Source organism: Orycteropus afer, unplaced genomic scaffold (genome assembly GCF_000298275.1).
Source record: "Orycteropus afer afer isolate SDZICR_OR568_19922 unplaced genomic scaffold, OryAfe1.0 scaffold00247, whole genome shotgun sequence".
Lineage (NCBI taxonomy): Eukaryota > Metazoa > Chordata > Mammalia > Tubulidentata > Orycteropodidae > Orycteropus > Orycteropus afer.
Window position 1 is genome coordinate 4,307,211 of NW_006921834.1, and position 19,498 is coordinate 4,326,708.

Sequence of the window (19,498 nt, forward strand, 5' to 3'; positions counted from 1 at the left end):
GACTGGATGGTGGGTTTGAACTGCCAGCCTTCTGGTTAGCAGTCAAATGCCTTAGGCACTATGCCACCAGAGCTCCTTAGAAGAAGATAGTGCATTATAAATGCATGTTGATTCCAACTGAATTATGTGCCTGTCCTTTAGAAATCCCTGTCACCTGGCAAAGCCAGAAATACATCCATTACAACACACACACACACAGTCTGCATAAATCAAGAGGCAAGGAAAATGGGGACAGAATATGAAGGGACACAAGCAATGGCAGATCCATCTTCAAAGAGGCAAAGTGGATGTCAGCTCCTTCAAGGGGAAATTGTAAAGGATGTAGGGAAACCCTATTTTTAGCACCCAATCTATAGAATACCATGATGCCCAAACAATATCCTCAGGGTAGAAATTATAAGTGCTTATCTCATAGACATTGGATACTACAGGAAAAAAAAAAAAAAAAAAAAAGTCTCTATTTATTGCAGAAGTGCACTCTCTAAATCGTTCCAGAAAGCATCTACAGAAATCTCTACAACTTCCCTCTAGAGAGTACTTCCCTGTTTACTATTATAATTTAGAAGCCTTTTGATACTGAATTGAAATCTTATCTCTAAACTTTAAATTCATTCTCTGGTAGATATGAAGGTGATGGTAAAGTGGAAGGAGGAGAAGGGGAAGAAGGAGAAGGAGAAGGAAAAGAAGGGGAAGGGATGGGGAGGAGGAAAGGAAAAAGGAGGGAGAAGGAGAAGAAGAAACAGCTTGATCATCTGTGCAATTCCTTTGCCCTTTCCTCACACCTCCTATTTCCTAATTCATTTGTTATTTTCATTAGTCTCCTCCAGGCTCCCTCCAAGTTTGCCAACTCTTGCCTAATAAATGTGTGAATGAAAAACACTTTCAGACAGTTCCTTTAAAAGGAATTCTTCTCTCTCATTGGCCTGATGGGAGCATATCCAAGCTATCTGGGCACCAAAGGGCAGGAATCATGTAGAGGGCACTGGGGCATCTGCCTGTGGGGCCATGTGTGGTTTTTTACTTTTTCTGGGGAAAAACTTGCTCAAATGTAACCTACATCAGACATGGTGCTAGTCTGTTCAGTGGTGACTCTTTCACGCCATCTGACTCCAGAAGTGCATCTTGCTTTACCCACTACACGCCCTCCTGCTGAGCTGCATGCCAGTTAATTGCACTTTGAACACACTAAAGGGGATCTGGCTAATTGAAAGAGCCTTCTGCTTAGTCCTCTTCAAAGAGATGAGTTCTTTTGCAATAATGAGTAATGAGCCTTGATTTTTCATTGCTATGTGTCTGGACTTAAAGCAGAGCAGGAAGAGGTTCCTATTCTCCTGTTACTTTGAGGCAATCACTCAGAGCTTTCCCAACATTATTGGCATTGGCATTGTTACCATCCTAATCATTACTGTGTAATGATCTGGTGCTTGCAGGTCAAGCTGGGCACCCTGCAGCCAGAGTGAAGCAGATCCCCAGACCAAGACTGGTGCCCCACAGGATCATGGAAAACACGACCCCACCTCCAGCTGCTCCTGTGTTTGGTAACAAGCAGGTAAATGGCGCTTAACTTAGATATCTCATGTAGGTATGCAGGTTTCCACAGACAAAGTTGGTATACATTCATCAAATAAATAAAATCTCATTTTAAATGTCTGTAGGTGAATTCATCTGTGGTTTATCTGAGGGAAATGTGCAAACCCAGTCAGCTACCTCAACTTTCTCTCCTCTGCTGAGGAGGCTGCTTCCTGTCAGCCTCTGGTATGGGCCTGAAATGTGGTATCTGAAGCCCATGAGGAGGGCAAAACTCCTCTAATGCCCTCAAGACTGATCCTGTAACAAATCATGCCACCCTCTGCCTCAATTTCGTATTTCTAAGTTATTTTAAGAAGCTCTGGTGGTGCCAAAGGGGCAGGGAGGCCACATCTTCTGACCTCCTCTAATCCCACAAGAGAAAGACAGAATCACCAACAGTAGCCCAAGGCCTATCCCTGTGAGGCCAGACATGCCAACTCCCTTCAGCCCTTTCACCAACCCTGATACCAACCTTTCCTTCCACACCCACCACCTCTGCTAGGTTCGATAATTCTCTGCAGTGGCCACACAGAACTCACAGATTATGAGATTTGTTAGGGAAGCACTAGACTAAAATTCAAGTTCAGAAATGCATTCAGTCTCTTGCAGCTGGCTGTCTCACTCAGCAGCCGGCAGTCTCAGTAGCACATTGCTTTCTCAGTAGTGCATGTCTCTCATGTCTCTTGTGTGTCTTTCTCAGCAGTGCCTGTCTCTTGCATCTCTCAGAAGTGCATGTCTCTCGCATCTCTCAGCAGCACGTGTCTCTCATGTCTCCCAGGAGTGCATTTCTCTCAGCCAGCAATCAGAGAGACTTCTGCTTCTAGAAGGGCTCCTTTTCAGCCTGGCAGAGTGGCCAAACTAACCAATCCCAACATCAGAATTCTATATACCTGAGAGAGAGTGAACTTCCCAGAAAATTGCTTAGTGCTGGTTCAACAGAAATACCCCAGGGGTAACTTTAGCAATCAGGCGCTACTCAGTTGCTCATGACAAATTCCACCATGGAGTTTATAAAGACTTATGGCTAGAAAAGCCATACTATGTAATTTACTACACCACAGTGGTTAAAGCATTCAACCACTAGCCAAAAGGGCACCAGTTTGAACCCACCAGCTACTCTGTGGGAGAAATATAAGGCAGTCTACTTCTGTAAAGATTTACAGCCTTGGAAACCTTATGGAGCAGTTCTACTCTCCAAGAGGGTCACTATGAGTCAGTATCAACTCGGTGGCAGTGGCTTTGGGTTTTTTTGTTTGTTTCTTTGTTTGTATCATTTAAGTTATTTTAAATATTGTTTAATGTGACTTTTTATTCTTTCATATGTGTCAGTTTTATCTTCATCTCATCCCAGTAAGCCTCCAACAAAGGAGTGGAAATCTCATATTGTATATCCTAGCATGCTATCAGTATGGTATGGGAACAAGAACAGTGAAGGGGGTCAGCAGACAACAATTCTAGTTCTAGCTTTATTGCCACTTTCCCTCAGACTTTGGACCTCACTCTCCTCATCTATAAAATATGGGACTACTGTAATGTACCCTTGTGAACTTTCCTAGAGCTGAAAAGAGCAGCAAGGGCCTGATATCTGGACCTCACACTGCAGCTTGGCAACCAAGGAAGCAGCATCCCTCCTAGGTATCTGGAGCTCTCCATGCATATCTGTGCCTATTCACAGGGTGACTCTCAACAATAATGGTCCATTTCCCTGTTACAATTTGGTGAATGGACCTCTCTCACTGTTGTATCCCAGTGTCTAGTACATTGTAAAAATGAAACAAAATAAAAACTCATTGCCATCAAGTTGACTTGGACTCATGATGGCCCCAGGTGTTACACAGTAGAACTGCTCCCTAGTGTTTTCTTGGCCGAACTCTTTGAAGAAGCTGATCATCAGGTATTTTTATTATTATTATTATTTATGCAGAGCCACTGAATGGGTTTGAACTGCCAATCTTTAGGTTCGCTGCCAATTGCAAACAAATTGCACTACCCAAACTCCTTGTTGTAGGTGCCCAATAAATAGCTATTGAAAGAATAAACTAATGAAGAAATAAATGCATCTTGGTTAAAGGTTCAGGTCAAAAGTCTCTCTCAGATGTGACTGGAGATGGGAGAATAAGGCTAGAAAACAAGAAGGAAGAAGTCCAAGTTCATGAGATACTGAGGCAGTCCCAAACCCAGCATGGGGGTAAGGCTACTGCTTCTAGTGGTTACTTCCCAGTTAGTGACACACACCTCAACCTGCCCCCACAAACTCCAGGCCCCAATAATGAACCAATGAGATGGTGTCAACAGTGTCCTGACGTGCACCAGTATTACCCAGCCTATGCCCACAAGCTGTTGCTACATGCCAACACTTACCTTGCTGAAATTTCTAGGTATTATACTCCTTGGTTCAGTCTCTTGGTCCCCATCTCTGAGGAAGAGCCAGAAGACCATTCATTCCTCTTTCACTTTCCTCTTCCAGAAACCTTCTATTTGGTAGCTCCCTCCAGCATAGGCAAGACTTTCAAATGCTCTCTAGATAGCAGAGAGGCTCGCCCATGATCTCAGCCTCAAGGAGGAAGCAGTTCAGAGAATAGTGAAGAATCCTAATCCTGAGAATGTGTAAGATTAAAGTGATTAGAGGTGCATGGCCAAGACACACCTAGAATTCTTTCTTGCCCTTTGGTCACTTTTGGTGGGGATGCATCTCAGCCATCCCACTCCCTCAGCCTTCAAACATGCCTTGTGTCTCCCTGCCTTGTTTTCTATGTCCACTAACCTCACAACCATGATCATTCCTCAGCCCAGTCTCTGGAATCCATCACCTGCCAAGTGCCACAGTGTTCCTCTGAGGATGGAAGAGAGGGATCAGAAGAGGCAGGTAATAGGGAAATTGAAGACATTTGGCTCTCCCAGTTTGGCCTCTAGAGCACATACCATGGCCCTTGAATCCACCACTTCCCAAAACCTCAAGAAATATCTCCCAGACAGACTCAATAGTATAGAGTTAGAGAGACTTGGGAATGTTTGGAGGAAGGAAAAGAAATAAATAAGACAAATTTCCCCTTTAAGTGAGAAAACCTCTACTGAGTGAGCTTTCATCACAATTCTAGGGTGATATGATGCAAGTTGGAGACACGAGAAACAGAATTCAATGAACACCCAGAACACCAGAAAACCAAAACACGTAGAAAAATACACTGAAGTACAACTAAATACAGGAGTTTTAAATGAACAAGTGAAAAATGCTCACCCTGGGAGGTAGTGTATCTTAAAAAAGCTCCTGAGGGAATGACTACCCTAAGCTTTAATGTAGACATCATCCACCAGGGTAAAGGTAATACTGAAGAAAAATGTTCAGAAAGGAGCAAGTAAAGGAGAAAGAGAGGTGAAAATTTTATCTATTTCAATCTGTTTCACCAAAGTTATTTAAACACTTCTTGCTTCATAAACAACAATCCTGGTGGAAAAATTAGAGACTGGGAGGGAGAGAAAGAGATAAATGGATAATCTCACACAAGAGGCAATGGTTGAGAAAAAGGAAGATGGAAACCAAATGAGATGACAATGCCTAGAAATGGAGGTCTCAGGACAGGGTATGGGAAAGAGGAATAACCCAACAGGATAGGAAGCCTGGAGGGAGTTTCCCACATGTGGAGATCAGTGGGAAAATGCCTCAGCAGCCTCCATTCTGATGAGCATGCCAGATAAGGCACTCTTTCCCCAATCTTTGTTTGGTGGAAAGCTCTGCACAGCGTTTACTCATTACTGCTCAAGAAACAAGTATCTCTTCTTTTGGGAGAGAGATTATCATGAACTAAGGAGTACATAAAACAAAAACAATTATTATTTCCACTCCAGGAGCTTGCACCACCCTGAGTAGGACCTAGGCACATTGGCAACCAGCTGAGAGAGGCCTCATGCTCCTCTTGGCCTATATCAACAAAAGCTATGATTCACTGTTCCTTGTGGAAACTGAGACTCTGAAACAATCTCTAGATGACAGAGATACTTACCCCTGGCCTCAACCTCAAGGAGGAAGTAGTTCAGAGAACAGCGAACCACCCCTCCAGATGCCAACCTGCCATTCCAGGCAAGCAAGAGTGTCTGCCAGTCCCTTAGTTACCCTCGTGCTTCTGAAAGGACATCCATGAGGAAAGACCATAGGATTTGGGTCTGCTTCTCACTAGGGAGGCAATGTTGATCTGTTTAAGTATTCATCCTGGGGCGCAGTTTCCTCATCCACAAAATGAAGAGTGTAGACTCCATTTCATCTTGTTCTTCCATCCTTCAAAATCACATTAAGAAGCACGAGGTCAGTGAGCTAAGAGAAGATTTAATAACGTTGCTGTTTTACGGGTGTGTGAATTGAGGCTCAGAGAAGTTTCAGAACTTGTCCAAGGTCTAGTGGCAGGGTTAAGACTCAAACTCAAGTCATGTTAGAGATGAGGAGATCAGATGGAGAAAAAGGGAGATGAGGAGCCTTGTAGACTCCCTACCAGTTTATAGAACAATGGGAAGTATCAGACACAGTCAACAAGACTTAAGGGGGGAAAAAAGGAATGAAAATGTAATACCTACTACAAGGCACAACCATTGAAGTTCTTTCAATGAAAGAGAAGAGTGTGGGATTCCTAGTTCTCTGGAAGAGGAGTGGGAGTTTGGGAGACTTCTGGGATGAGGAGGCCTTAAATAAAGCTTGGAAGTAGAGCTTTAACGTATATTGTCTTGTTTATTATTTAATGCTCTTCAGTTTTGTCTTCCAAACAGGACCATAAGCTTACTATTAAAGAAAAAGAACACAGATTGTGCTTCTTTTGAATTCCCACAGGACTTGTCACAGGACTTGATACACAGCTGGCCCTTCATTAACACTCACTTAATTGTACTGGAAGAAGAGAAGACTAAACAAACATTTACTCAGCATTTAATGTACCAGGCATTGCAAAAGTTATTTTCACATGTTAGGTCACTTAATACCACAAACCCCATTTTACAGATGCACAAATTGAGGCTCAGGAGCTTCATAACTTGCCCAAGATCTAACAACTAACAAAAATGATAGGGCTCGGATTCAAACCCAAGTCTTTCTGCTTTCACAACTACTCTCAAGAGAAGGCACAGGGTCTGACCTTGAAAGCTGCATTATACTGAACTAGGCACACATGCACACACACATTCATGCTCTGGAAAATCATTTATGACTTACACAACAGAAAAGCTTAAGAACATAATAAAGGAACAATCAAAACTGGATGGTTTTCTAAGGAAGATGTGTGTAGAGCAGGATTATCCAGATCTGGAGGGAAGGCTTGGGGTGGGTGGGGTGGGGGTTGGGGTGGGTGTAGCGGCTGAGAAAATGATCAGGAATAGAAAATAGGAAACAGTACATAGCAGTAGTCTGTACTGACATAAGATGGTTGGACAGGAAACAGTGCATAGCAATGTTTGAACAGGAAGGAGTCAGTCCCAGGCCTAAGAAAGTATTTTGGAAATGAGACAGTGTTTTTTTCAAGTCCATCATAGGATGCATGATTAGGCCATGACTGAAAGCAATTAATGTGCTTCTCACTCCTCTGCTGATCAAGTTGTGACTAGAAAGGAGTTTCCACATGGGGGGAGGGTTGGTAACCAACCAGTGGCTTTGACACCATTTTCAATGGGGTGTTGAGTATGAGCTCAGGGCTGGGGATGCCTAGGGGATGCCATCAGCAAGCCCTCCTCCATTAGTAGTGCTCCTCCCCTCCTGGAGAAACATAAAAGACAAGGGGGCCAGGGACTCCTCAGAGTCTGTGTCTCTTCTATCCCCCTTCACTCACCTCCGCCCAGGGCTTCTTTCCACAGCCTTCCTCATCTACCATGTCCCGGCAGTCCTCCATCACCTTCCAGACCAGCAGCCGCAGGGGCTTCAGCACTGCCTCGGCCATCACCCCTGCAGCTGGAGGCTCCCGCTTCAACTCTGTCTCAGTGGCCCGCTCCTCAGGCAGCAATGGAGGATTGGGGAGGATCAGTGGCACAGGGGCTGGCTTTGGAAGTCGCAGCCTCTACAATCTGGGGGGGACCAAGCAGGCATTGGTCAGTGGGTGCAGCTTCCGGAATGGTTTTGGCAGCAGAACTGGCAACGGGTTTGGCTTTGGAAGTGGGGTCAGCAGTGCATTTGGCTATGGAGGTGGGGTTGGAGGGAGCTTTGTGGGTCCTAATTTCCCTGTTGGCCCCTCCGGTGGCATCCAAGAGGTCATTGTCAACCAGAGTCTCCTGACTCCCCTCAACCTGCAAATTGACCCCGCCATCCAGAGGGTACGGAAAGAAGAGCGGGAGCAGATCAAGACCCTGAACAACAAGTTTGCCTCCTTCATTGATAAGGTGAGACAAGAATCTCTTCTGTTTGACTGGGTTTGGGTTGAAAGCACTCTGAGAGGCCCAGACCCAGAAGGGAGTACAATAGTGTAATGGCCTCTCTGTGGGGTAGTGCATGTGTTCATGCAATCCCATAGAGCTGAACATTTTAGTCAGGCCAGGTTGCCCCACAGAATCTTCCAGAATTTCTTATTGACTTCCTTTACAACCATGTGGTATGGTTCAGAGCCAACACATAGGGCAGAATTAAGCTGTTTCTCCACAAGAAGGAGTATTTCCACTAAAAAGATAAACTTAATCAAGAGCAAACAAGTAGTGTCGAGAAACTCAACTCAAGAATACAGGGTGCTCTATACAAACTTCTAAGCTCCAGTACCCTAATTCTATGGAGGCCCTATGGGACACTGGAGTAGTTGCATGGGCTTCCTCATATTTGGTTGAAGTTGTCAATTATGTAGTTGCAAGATATATGTCAGGTAAAAAATATCTTTCTTTTCTCCCTCTAATCAATAGGAGTGTCTGGCCATGCCTTCTCAGCTTCTCAAGATTTGAATCTCTTCTTCTCCCCTCCAGGTGCGGTTTCTAGAGCAACAAAACAAGGTCTTGGAGACCAAATGGAACCTTCTGCAGGAGCAGGGTTCCAAGACCATAAGGCAGAACCTGGAGCCCCTCTTTGACACCTACATCAGTGAGCTCCGACGACAGCTGGAAAATGTCATCACTGAGAGGGGCAGGCTTGATGCTGAGCTGCGGAACATGCAGGATGTCGTAGAAGACTTCAAAGTCCGGTAAGTGGGGAACAGGCTTCTGGCCACACGTGGATGTCACAGAACTCTTTTTAAAGAAGACTAGAGAGGTGCTCTGGTAGCATAGTGCTTAAGGCACTTGACTGCTAACCAAAGGCTGGCGGTTCAAACCCACAAGCCACTCCTCGGAAGGAAGATGGGGCAATCTACTTCTGTAGTGATACTGCCCCGGAGACTATGAGTCGGGTCTGACTCGAGGGCACATAACAACAACAACAACAACAGAGAGGTGCAAAAGAGCTAATGTCAACACCAGCTAAGAGCTTTGGAACTTGCAGTCATGGTGTGGGGTCACCAAGAAACCTCATCTCATGCAATTTTTAGTAACAAGAAGTCTATTATTATCCATCTGCATGCCTAAAAAAGATAATGGCATCAAAAAAAAAAAAAAAAAATTACTGCCCATGCTGGAAAGTGTAATATTTATTTCCCAGTCAGTATGTTATTTCACACCACTGGATATGAGCCCGTTTACTGAGATGATTTGTATTCCCAGGATGCACATTAGCTGAGGAGTGAAGAGAGTTGGCAAGTAAAAAGTAGGCATATAAACAAGGCCATCTGACCCTTCTCATGAGGCATATTTTGACTGTACATCATTTGGGCTATAGTAGATGAGGTATCCAATGGAAAGAGATGGTCCTAGCTAACTACTTAGCAGGCTTACCTTGGGTTTCTGAGTTTGCCCTAGTTACAAAATGTACATTACTCAACTGCCACCCTGAGGTTCAGTGAATATATATAAAAAATCTACAGAAACAGTCTCCTGAACAGATCAACTTTATTGCACAGTTTCAGCAAGCACTTGAGGTAGGAAAAAATAAAATAAAATAAAGATTGGAACTATCCATCTACAAGAAGATGGAGTTGCATATGTACATATATCTATTCCCATAAGTTAAATGATCACTTTCTAGTGTTGCCAAAAAAGAAGAAGAAGAAGAAGAAGAAGAAGAAAACCCTTCAGACAAAAGAGAATATTTCTGTTTTATTATTTTATAGAGGGAGACATAGAGGTTAAATGAATCACACTCAGTCACACATAGGTCAGCGGACGAGTTGGAAAAGATTTGTGATCTCTTTGCTCTTACTGCACCATTACAGTCATCTCTGGCCTGGGGAAGAGTTAAATTGAATGCTTGCTCAACAGCATACTTCCCTCCCCCTCACAGGTATGAAGATGAAATCAACAAGCGCACAGCTGCTGAGAATGAGTTTGTAGCCCTGAAGAAGGTGAGTGGAAATGTCTCTCTGAGGAGAAGATTCAAAATGGAATCTTAGAGTGTAGCAGCCTGACACTAGGGCCACCCAATAAAAGTCACAGCAACCTTGAGACTATCTGGAGAGCTCACAGCTGCTAAAACACTCCTTCTGTATTTATGGGCCCATGACCCTGCTTATGTTTCTGTGAGTGCAAAGAACTTAAGCTCCTGCTACTCAGTGAATCACCAACCCTCAACCACCATCCCTTCCAAACAGAGTTTACTAAAAACCAGCCTAGAATGGGCAGAGAAGAGTTTTCCCGGCTTCCTTTGGGCACCCTGCTTGGTGCCAGAGTCTCAGAGGAGCATCCTGTACTGTCATTCCAGGACGTGGATGGTGCCTACATGAAGAAAGTGGAGTTGGAGGCCAAGGTCAACTCTCTGACTGATGAGATCAACTTCTTACGGTTGCTGTATGAGGCAGTAAGAGTCTGCAAATGTTTTCTTCCTCCTAGGTTTGAAGCCTGGAAAGATATGAATGTTCCAGAAAGTGTCATCCACTAAGTTCCTCTACCTGACATTATGGTCCAAATAATCCAAGCTGGGGCTTGAGGGCAAGTGGCGATTAGAGATAGTGCTTGAAACCAGGTCACTGAGTAGCATTCCCAACTTTTCCCTTCTCCCTCCCAGGAAAGCTCAGGAAGGTCAGCTGCCTCACGGTTCAATGGCCAGGTGCTTCTTGCCTTCTGATGATGCCCCATTCTGGTCACTTTGAAGGCAGAGAGCAGGGTCTGTGGAAAGGGAGGGAGAATCAGAGAATGATGAGGTCACAATATACAGGGGGCACTGCATCCTAAAAAATCACTCAATCCTAAAGAAACCTTGTATGCTGGCATATGAACAACATGCGGCATATTCAAATCTACATTATTTGAATACAGAGAACACTTACCTAATCTTCACACGAGAAGCTCACAGATGAGAGCTTTGAAAAGTGATGCTGGGAAAACACTCCCATCACACTAATTATGTCCCAGCATTGGTATGAGACCCCGTTAATGAAAGTGATTAAGCAGGGAAGAGCTGGAAGAATATCTGCTGGAATACCAAAGAAGGGATTCCTGACCTAGTAGGTAGTCTGTTAAGTGATCTCAAGAGCCCTTCCAGCTCAGAGGTTGTAGGTCTTGGTGATGCTAAGTTTATTATTTCTTCAGGATCTGTCCCAGATGCAGAATCAGGTCAGTGACACATCTGTGGTGCTGTCCATGGACAACAACCGCAGCCTGGACCTGGACAGCATCATTGCTGAGGTCAAAGCACAGTACGAGGACATCGCCAACCGCAGCCGGGCTGAGGCTGAGTCCTGGTACCAGACCAAGGTGAGTGTGGCCACTTCCACGATAGTTTCCGGTTCTAATGTTTTCTGTGGCCTCATCATTATTTGTCTCTCAGCCATAAGCCTTAGGAAACACACGAGCATTTCTGTTTACTTCAACTTGGCAGAAACTTCTTTAATGCTATGAAATGCATGTGGACACCTAACCAAGCAAAAAAACATATGATCAAAGGAACTGTTCCCACATTACTTAGGATCTGATCAGGGGTTGGATGAAACTCCAGAACAACCAAGGAACAGTCATAAAGCAATTCCTAGAGAGCTTATTTATTCACTACGTATTTACTGAGATCCAATTGCGTGTCAAGCAGGGTTGCAGGATAGTGAGTGAGTATGGTGCACACAGAGAACCCAAGCTCTAGGAGGCTATGAAATGAATGGGCAATCATGGAAGGGAAAAGATGGCATTAATAAAAAGCTTCCAGAAAGAGGTGGAATTTTAGTTTCATTTGGAAGCAACATGAGACTGAAGATTGTCAAGGTGGTAGAGGTACTTAAGGCTGAGCAAGCAACCCTGTGGGGATGGAAGGCAGAATTAACCACTTACCTAAAGAAAAGAGCCTGTGTAGAGAAAAGGAAGAGGGAGGTTAGGATGACCATAGAGAGCTATTGACCCAAGGCTCAGATTGCCAGAAGGAGATGTGGCTTTGGAGGAATGTAGACCAGGTGATCCAACCAAATAAGAGCACCACTGAAAAACCAAGACCCCTTCCAGGGCAGCTCACCCACAAGCAGCTCCTATCCGTTGCCTTGCTCTGGACACTGCCATTGTCCCTTCTGGTCAGCAAGTGGTGTACAGGAAGAGGGTCAAGTGTCAGGGCTCTGTACTGCAGAGGCAGTCCCTTGACAGTAAGAAGGGGAAAAATGCACTCAACCTCAAGGTGAAGTGGTTTAAATTAACAGTGAACAATTCTTTGTGTTGTTGTGGTTTTTGTTCCCTTTAATTATGTGTGTCTGGGAACAGAGGAAGCATTGTCAAAACATGGAGAGGCTCTTCAGCTGGAAAAAGTGTTGTGTGTGCCACTCCAGTTTACTGGAGGAAATAGGTGCATTTATTTCTCTTCAATGATTGTGTCCCAGATATGCACCATTAGATAGAGAGCTACCTGAGAGTGGGATTTTTTTTTTTTTTTTTTACTAAGTCTTCAAACATGGGCCCTCTAATCCTCTGCATCACCCAATACTACTTCTTCCATCTCCTCCCCACTTCCCCAAAACTTGTGTTTGGAGGTCCATCAAAACTCATGGTCACTGTTGGTCTGCATGCATGCTTCACAACCAGGACTTCCCCAAGGGTAGCGACCAAGTGACCTCCTCACTCCTGGAACTCACTATGCTCCTTCCTGCCTAGGGTCTTCACAAAGGTTGTCCCCTCTGGCACATTTCCCTCCAACCCCCAACCACCCACCCAAGGGCTCACTCTTCCCTGACGTCTGTCACTTAGGTAACTTTCTCATCCTCCAGACCACAGCTGGAATATCTCCATCCCCAAAAGACTTCCCTGACCACCACTCCCCACTTCCAAATCTAGGTCAGATTCTTTTACTCTACACTCTCCTAGGACCTGATTCCTAAGGAGCCACTTATCTCATCTTGGAGCCAGAAATTTAATACTATGCTGTTTAAGTAATGTCTATCTCCCTATTAACTGTGAGCTTCAAGAGAGTTGGGGCCTGATTTTGCTCACTGTAGTATCGCCAAAGCCTAGTACATGCCTGGCAAGTAGATGTGCTCAAGAAACATCACCTAAGGAAATGAGTGAATGATCAGTGAAAGAATGGCCTGTCTGTGGCACCCAGCACCAGAGTGTGCACTTAGGGAGTGCCAGGCCAGGCATTTGGCTCAGCGATTGAGTTTTCTCTATTCTATCAGTATGAGGAGCTGCAGGTCACGGCAGGCAGACATGGCGATGACCTCCACAGCACGAAGCAGGAGATCTCCGAGATGAACCGGATGATCCAGAGGCTAAGAGCTGAGGTAGACAGTGTCAAGAAGCAGGTAAATATTTGGCTGAGCCAAGAGTAACCTGTACGCTCATTTCTTCTGGATCATTCTTCCATGGTTACAGAATTCCTACCAAAAAACACCAGACCTCTAGAGACTATCAGAGGAGAACCTAAGTGGGGCTCACGGCTTCCTTCCATCCTTGCAGTGTGCCAACCTGCAAACGGCCATTGCCGATGCAGAGCAGCATGGAGAACTAGCCCTCAAGGATGCACGAGCCAAGTTGGCGGACCTTGAAGAGGCCCTGCAAAAGGCAAAGCAAGACATGGCACGGCTGCTACGCGAGTACCAGGAGCTGATGAATATCAAGCTGGCCCTTGATGTGGAAATCGCCACCTACAAGAAGCTGCTAGAAGGCGAGGAGTGCAGGTGAGGGCAGATGCACTAATTCCAGCCTCAAAGCAAGTTGAGTTCGCCCCAGTTGCCCGAGTTCAGTCAGCTCCTCACCTGGGAAGGGGTGCAAAAATGCAAGTGCAATTGGGCTATGACAAAGGTTGCTTCCAGGCCAGTATATCGTTATCAGAATTCTTTATTCAAGATACAACTACCTTTTACACCCCACAGAAATCTAGGATCAATCATGTCTGAGTAATCAAATCTATCAAAGGAGGAAGTTGGTTATATGGCAAGTCTGGATATGTGGTCTAAAAAGCTCCAGGCTGAAAATAAACTGCCCTAGTTTGGGGCTTGGAGGGAGCTCTGTCAGTACAGGGGTTAAAGCATTCAGCTGCTCACCGAAAGGTCAGTGATTCGAACCCAATAGCCATTCTGCTAAAGAAAGATGAGATAGTCTGCTTCTATAAAGATTTACAGCCCTGGAAACCCCATAAGGGCTGCTATGAGTCAGGGTTGAGTTGAGTTTGGGACTTACAGGTCTACCTCTAAATACCTGCCTGACCTTGGGAAAGCCAGTGTCCCCTCTCTAGACTTCAATTTCTTTGATGATAGAATGAGAGGCCAAATTACATGATTCCCAAATGAGCTTTGTGCTTTCCCAATTATCAGCTGCGTAACCATGGACAAATTACTTAACTTCTCCATGCCTGTGTCATCACCTATAAAATGGGGTAATAATAGTTTTTAAATGTGAAATGTTCTGAAATACACTGGAGCTCTTAGAATTAACACATAGCATAGAACAAATGCTCAATAAATGCTAGCTGTCATTCAGTTTAGTGATAAAAGACGTAGACTTGGAATCATGGCTTCAAATCCAGCTTTGTCAGCAAGTGAGTTGTGAGCAAGTTAGTTACCTTCTCTGAGCTTCAATTTCTCTGTCTGTAAAATTAAGGTAATCGTACCTATCTAATGGGGTTGTTGAAAGAATTAAGTGGTATAATGTAAGTAACAGGTACTCAATAAGTATTAGTTCTTTTTAATGTTCTAAGTACATGTTTATGAATGAATACCAGTTCGGTCCTTAAGATACTTACTCAAGCTGCTAAGATAATAATAGACTGGTTATTGCTATTATTATTTTTATGACTCAGATTCCTCTCCACACCTGTAATAATCTCAGCACTGGCCCAGTTCATGACAATAGTCCATTATTGAAAGAGAAATCTTCTTGCTATATGACAAGCCTGCATTTCTAATTGACACCAGTGTATGATTAGTTTTAATTTCCTTAATATGTCTCACTAGTTTAATCCAGGGAGCTCTGGTAGCATAGTGCCAGAAGACTGGCGGTGCAAACCCACCAGCCGCTCCTTGGAAGGAAGACTGGGCAATCTACTTCTGTAGAGATACTGCCTTGGAAACCCATGGAGGGGTCACTATGAGTCAAAATCGACTTCACGGCAGTGAGTTTGGTTTGGTTTAGTTTAATCCTAACATGTGATCTGAGATTACAGGTTTTACTTCTATGTACCTCAAACTCCCTATTATTTTATGAATTAGATTATTATTTTTAATAATACTAATATTTAAATGGGAGCTCTGGTAGCATAGTGCCTAAGGCACTTGACTGCTCACCAGAAGGCTGGCGGTTCAAACCCAACAGCCACTCCTCGGAAGGAAGGTTGGGCAATCTACTTCCGTAGTGATACCGCCTCAGAAACCCAAAGAGAGGTTGCTATGAGTTGGGTCTGACTCGATGGCACATAACAACAACAACAATATTTATACAACTTTAACCAGCATTACTTCTGCAATAAAAATAATAAAGGGGTTTTAAATGCATTTAAAACAATTACAGATATGCCCTTTCAAATTCCCCTAAGCTGCTGAACATGATAGTAATGTTCCTTTTCCCCCTTGCTCCCAATCAGGCTGAGTGGAGAGGGTGTTTCTCCAGTTAACATCTGTGAGTATGAAATTCTTCTTGGGTAGTCTGGAGTGCACATAGTTGTGGGGATGGGGAGGTGGTGGGCACATGGGAGGATCGGGAACATGAGGCTGCAGAGGAGATTTCACAGATAAAGTTCATTTTGAGAAGGTTTGAGGTTTTGAGCCCATTAAAAAGAGAGCTATAGTAGGAGAGAGTCTTTTATAGCATAATTCTTACCTCTTTGCAAGTAAGACAATATACAGAATCAGGCAATAGGAGGTTTGTGCTGATCACTCTGCACGGGCTTGCAAGACCCATGAGCCACACCTCCCACTTCTCAGGATCCCATGCCTTTCTTGATGGGGTTGCAAGTTTATCTCAGAGAGGGGCATTCAATGTAGAAAGGATTTATGAAACTCCTGATCTGCCATTAGCCTTAAGAGGGAACCTTCTATCTGGGCTGGTGGTGTAGTGGATTAAGCATTTGGTTGCTAACCAGAGAGTCAGTGGTTCAAATCCACCAGCCAATCTGTGGAAGGAAGATGAGTCAATCTATTATTTACAGCCTCGGAAACTCAATGGGGGTCACTACGAGTCAGAATCAACTCGATGGCAGTGAGTTTGGTTTGGGTTTGGTTCTGACTGGGCACAGGGCATGGCCAACTAGGCAGCTATTTCCCAGAGCAGTGTGTAGAGAAGCCCCACTGTTTGACTTAACTGCAGAATATAATTGCAGAAAGTCACCAAGGGTTTTCAAGGCAGCATGAGCACCATAAAACAGGGCAGTTTCAGCTACTTTGAAACAGGAGAGGTCTTGCAGAGCATTAACTAGCTAGTGCAAACTAGTGCCAATAAGAATGGAGGCATCACAGAGTTCAGTGCTGGTCATGAGGCCAACAGAAATGACTTTTACAACCACCCTCTACATGTCAGTTGGGTTTTCTTGATAGAGGATTCACAAAAGCAATCAATTGTATTAGCCGATGATTCTAGAAGGTGGAGTGCTCTGAACCACCAGGTGTTCTCCTTCCTTGATGTTTCTTGTCTAGCAGCTCCAGAGACCCTCAAAAGCTAATTTTTGAACTGGATAGAATAACCTCTGAGGCTTCATTTCTATTGAAAATACCTAAGAATTTCCCTGGCCTTCCCCCCACCACCACCCAATTTTCCTTCTACTGAGCACAAAGTAAGGTACTGAAATCTTTAAGATGATGGATTGTTATCTCAGGAAAAGAGCAGTTTGAGAGGGATAAAAAGAGTTGACTGGTAAATGGGTTCATCTGGCAGGTGAACTATCAAAAATATCCAGGGATTCAGAGTGTCAGAGTGTGGAGGCTGGAGGACACCAAGGGAAAAGCAAGAGCACCTCCCAGGAACCCCCAGAATGAAGGAAGAGTCCAAAGCCAGGACATAGGGACAAAGCAGCAGGGGAGAGTGAGATGGGATCAAAGGAGAAGGCAGATGGCCTGGAACAGCTTCCAAGAGGAGAGAAGTCTTCAGCAAGGAGAACAGAGGCACTAAGTAGTGAAAACGTCCCAGACCGGGAAAATGCCAGTGCTACAGCTCAGGGGAAAAATTGGCAGAGGCATAAGACAGTGATCTCACAAACCAGGAGGGGAAAATTGGGAGGAGACACACAGCTAGCTGAGGAGATCATCTCCCATTCCAAAGACTTCAGAGCACAAGCCCTGACTCCCCCTGCTGTCTTCTCTCCTGCCCTTGATTCTGACATGTCTCCTTTCTTCCGGAAGCTGTGGTCACCAACACCATTTCCAGCGGCTACGGCAGTGGCAGCGGCATTGGAGGTGGAAGCCTGGGTCTCGGTGGGGGCAGCGGCTACTCCTTCACCACCAGCGGTGGGCACAGCCTGGGTGCAGGGCTCGGGGGCTCTGGCCTCAGTGCCAGCAGCAGCCGGGGCCTAGGAGGCAGTGGCTCAAGCGTCAAGTTTGTCTCCACCACATCCTCCAGCTGGAAAAGCTGCAAGCACTAAATGCGACCATCCTACTGCCTCACTGTGCCCTGGACACCTGGGTCCTTCTCCTTCTTTCCTCCATCAGCCCATCCACGCTATTGAAAGGCCTGGAGTCCTGGCTAAACCTTATTCCTTGGCCTCTGCCCTCCTAATAGTCTACAGATCATTAATGGTCTCCCTCTCTGTTCTAGACACACAAAACCAAAGCCCACTCCCTTTCAAGAGTCACATTAGCTTCTCTTGCAGAGACCCAAGCAGTCTTGCAATGTCCCCTTCAGTTCCACCCTTCTCCCTCCTCCAGATGTGATGACAGGGGAGACTCTGTCTCCAAGGCCATCTCAATGCCATGTTGTTAGCCAGCCTATCTCACGGTGCTTATAAGCTGCCTGGTGGGAGGTGGTGCAGGTGCTCCCACTATCCCCTCCCTGGAATGTGTCTATTAAAATGCATGTGTAATGTGTTTGGGCTTCAGCCCACTGTTTGGAATGGTGTGAAACAAGGAGTGATTCTCTTCTTCCTGGCCTTCTCCCAAAACAAGGAGTCACACAAGGAGAGCGCAAAACACATCAGACCTCTCCCCTTCCTTCCCCTTCCTCAGAGCCAGGAAGGCTGAACTGGGAAGAGAGGAGGGACAAGGGAACAGACACATGTGGAGGGAGGCTGGCCAACCAGACAACCTCCCTTTGCCACTGCCAATTCTTCCTACCTCTTCTTGGGATGTCTTGTTTGGGAAGCCTTAGCCCCTGGGCAGAAGTGCTGCCCAGCCTCTCCACTCCGTATGTCATGCAGGGTGATGTCGTCCTCTTCCCAGACCAGACTGTTCCAGGGACACTGACGCAGGGTGGGCAGCCCAGCCCTCAGCCAGCAATAGGGCTGATTGTTCTCTGACATCTTCAAACTTGCAGACAGAACACAGAAATAACAGGCCACTGAGTAGACTTAAAAGTCAGCCCTGGGGGTAACGCTTTCACAGAGCAAGGAGCCATTTAGGCCCATAATTGCAGGCAGTCGTGAGACATCCAGGAAGCTTCCATATTCATGACTTCACAAGTCTCCTGGACCCCTCTCACCAGGCCTGACCCCAGGTTAGAGCTGAAGGGACCCCTACAGCAGAGAGGCCATTGTTGTGAACTTGGAGGGGGTGCTTTCAATGATCAGGACCAAGCTCAGAACTGAAGGGAACTATATATAAGCCAAGGATCTGAAAACAGTCTTCCAGGGTGAAAGAACAGGATGAGTGTAAAACCAAAGGACTAGAATTTAGAGTGGTTGGGAGGGAGAAGATAGCAGGAAGGAGAGAGATGACAGTTAGGGAGTGTAAGTTAAGACCAAAATGGGGATAAGGAGGAGCAAGAATTATGTAGGGAAGAAGAATCTGGATATCTAAATTTGAGTCCTGACTCTGCTTCGTACCTTGGACAAGCCACCCCTCCTTTCACAGCCTGACTTCCTCATCTGTAAATAGTGCTGTGACTCAGAGCATACAGCCTGGAGTCTGACTACCTGGATTCTAATGTCCACCTCAGCATTCACAAGGCCTGTGACATTAATTAGCCAAGTCTCTTAACTACTCTGCACCACAACTTCTTCATGAATAAAACAAGAGTAATATTAGCTATCCTATGGTATTGAGTAAAGATTAAATAAGATAAGCAGCTACTCCCAATGTTATTGTTGGTTGCGGTCGAGTCAATTCTGACTCATGGCGACCCCATGTGTTTCAGAGTAGAATTGCTCCATAGGGTTTTCTTGACTATAATCTTAATGAAAGAAGATTGACAAGTCTTTTTTTGAGTAATAACAATGAGTGGGTTTGAACCACCAACCTTTAGGTTAGCAGTCAAGCATAAATCATTTGCAACACCTGGAAACCCATGACAGATGCTCAGCAAATGTTGGCAATTGTTATTATTCCTATTACCCACCCTCACAAAGTTA

General features: G+C 45.1%; 1 protein-coding gene across 1 annotated transcript; it reads left to right on the forward strand.

The window, feature by feature from the left end:
* Positions 1 to 7,413: 7,413 nt before the first annotated feature.
* Positions 7,414 to 17,578, forward strand: LOC103204373 (keratin, type II cytoskeletal 75-like). Its single transcript, XM_007949562.2, has 9 exons — positions 7,414 to 7,917; positions 8,485 to 8,699; positions 9,890 to 9,950; positions 10,307 to 10,402; positions 11,134 to 11,298; positions 13,188 to 13,313; positions 13,468 to 13,688; positions 15,590 to 15,624; positions 17,340 to 17,578. The coding sequence occupies exons 1-9, from the start codon at positions 7,414 to 7,416 to the stop codon at positions 17,576 to 17,578; spliced, it is 1,662 nt and encodes a 553-aa protein (XP_007947753.1).
* Positions 17,579 to 19,498: the final 1,920 nt, after the last annotated feature.

What these genes read in the sequence shown, in the direction of transcription:
- LOC103204373 (XM_007949562.2), top strand. Translation starts at nt 7,414, where the DNA reads ATGTCCCGGCAGTCCTCCATCACCTTCCAGACCAGCAGCCGCAGGGGC. An exon ending in GTAGAAGACTTCAAAGTCCG is followed by an intron (nt 8,700 to 9,889) that starts GTAAGTGGGGAA and finishes TCCCCCTCACAG; the next exon opens with GTATGAAGATGAAATCAACA. An exon ending in TACGGTTGCTGTATGAGGCA is followed by an intron (nt 10,403 to 11,133) that starts GTAAGAGTCTGC and finishes TTATTTCTTCAG; the next exon opens with GATCTGTCCCAGATGCAGAA.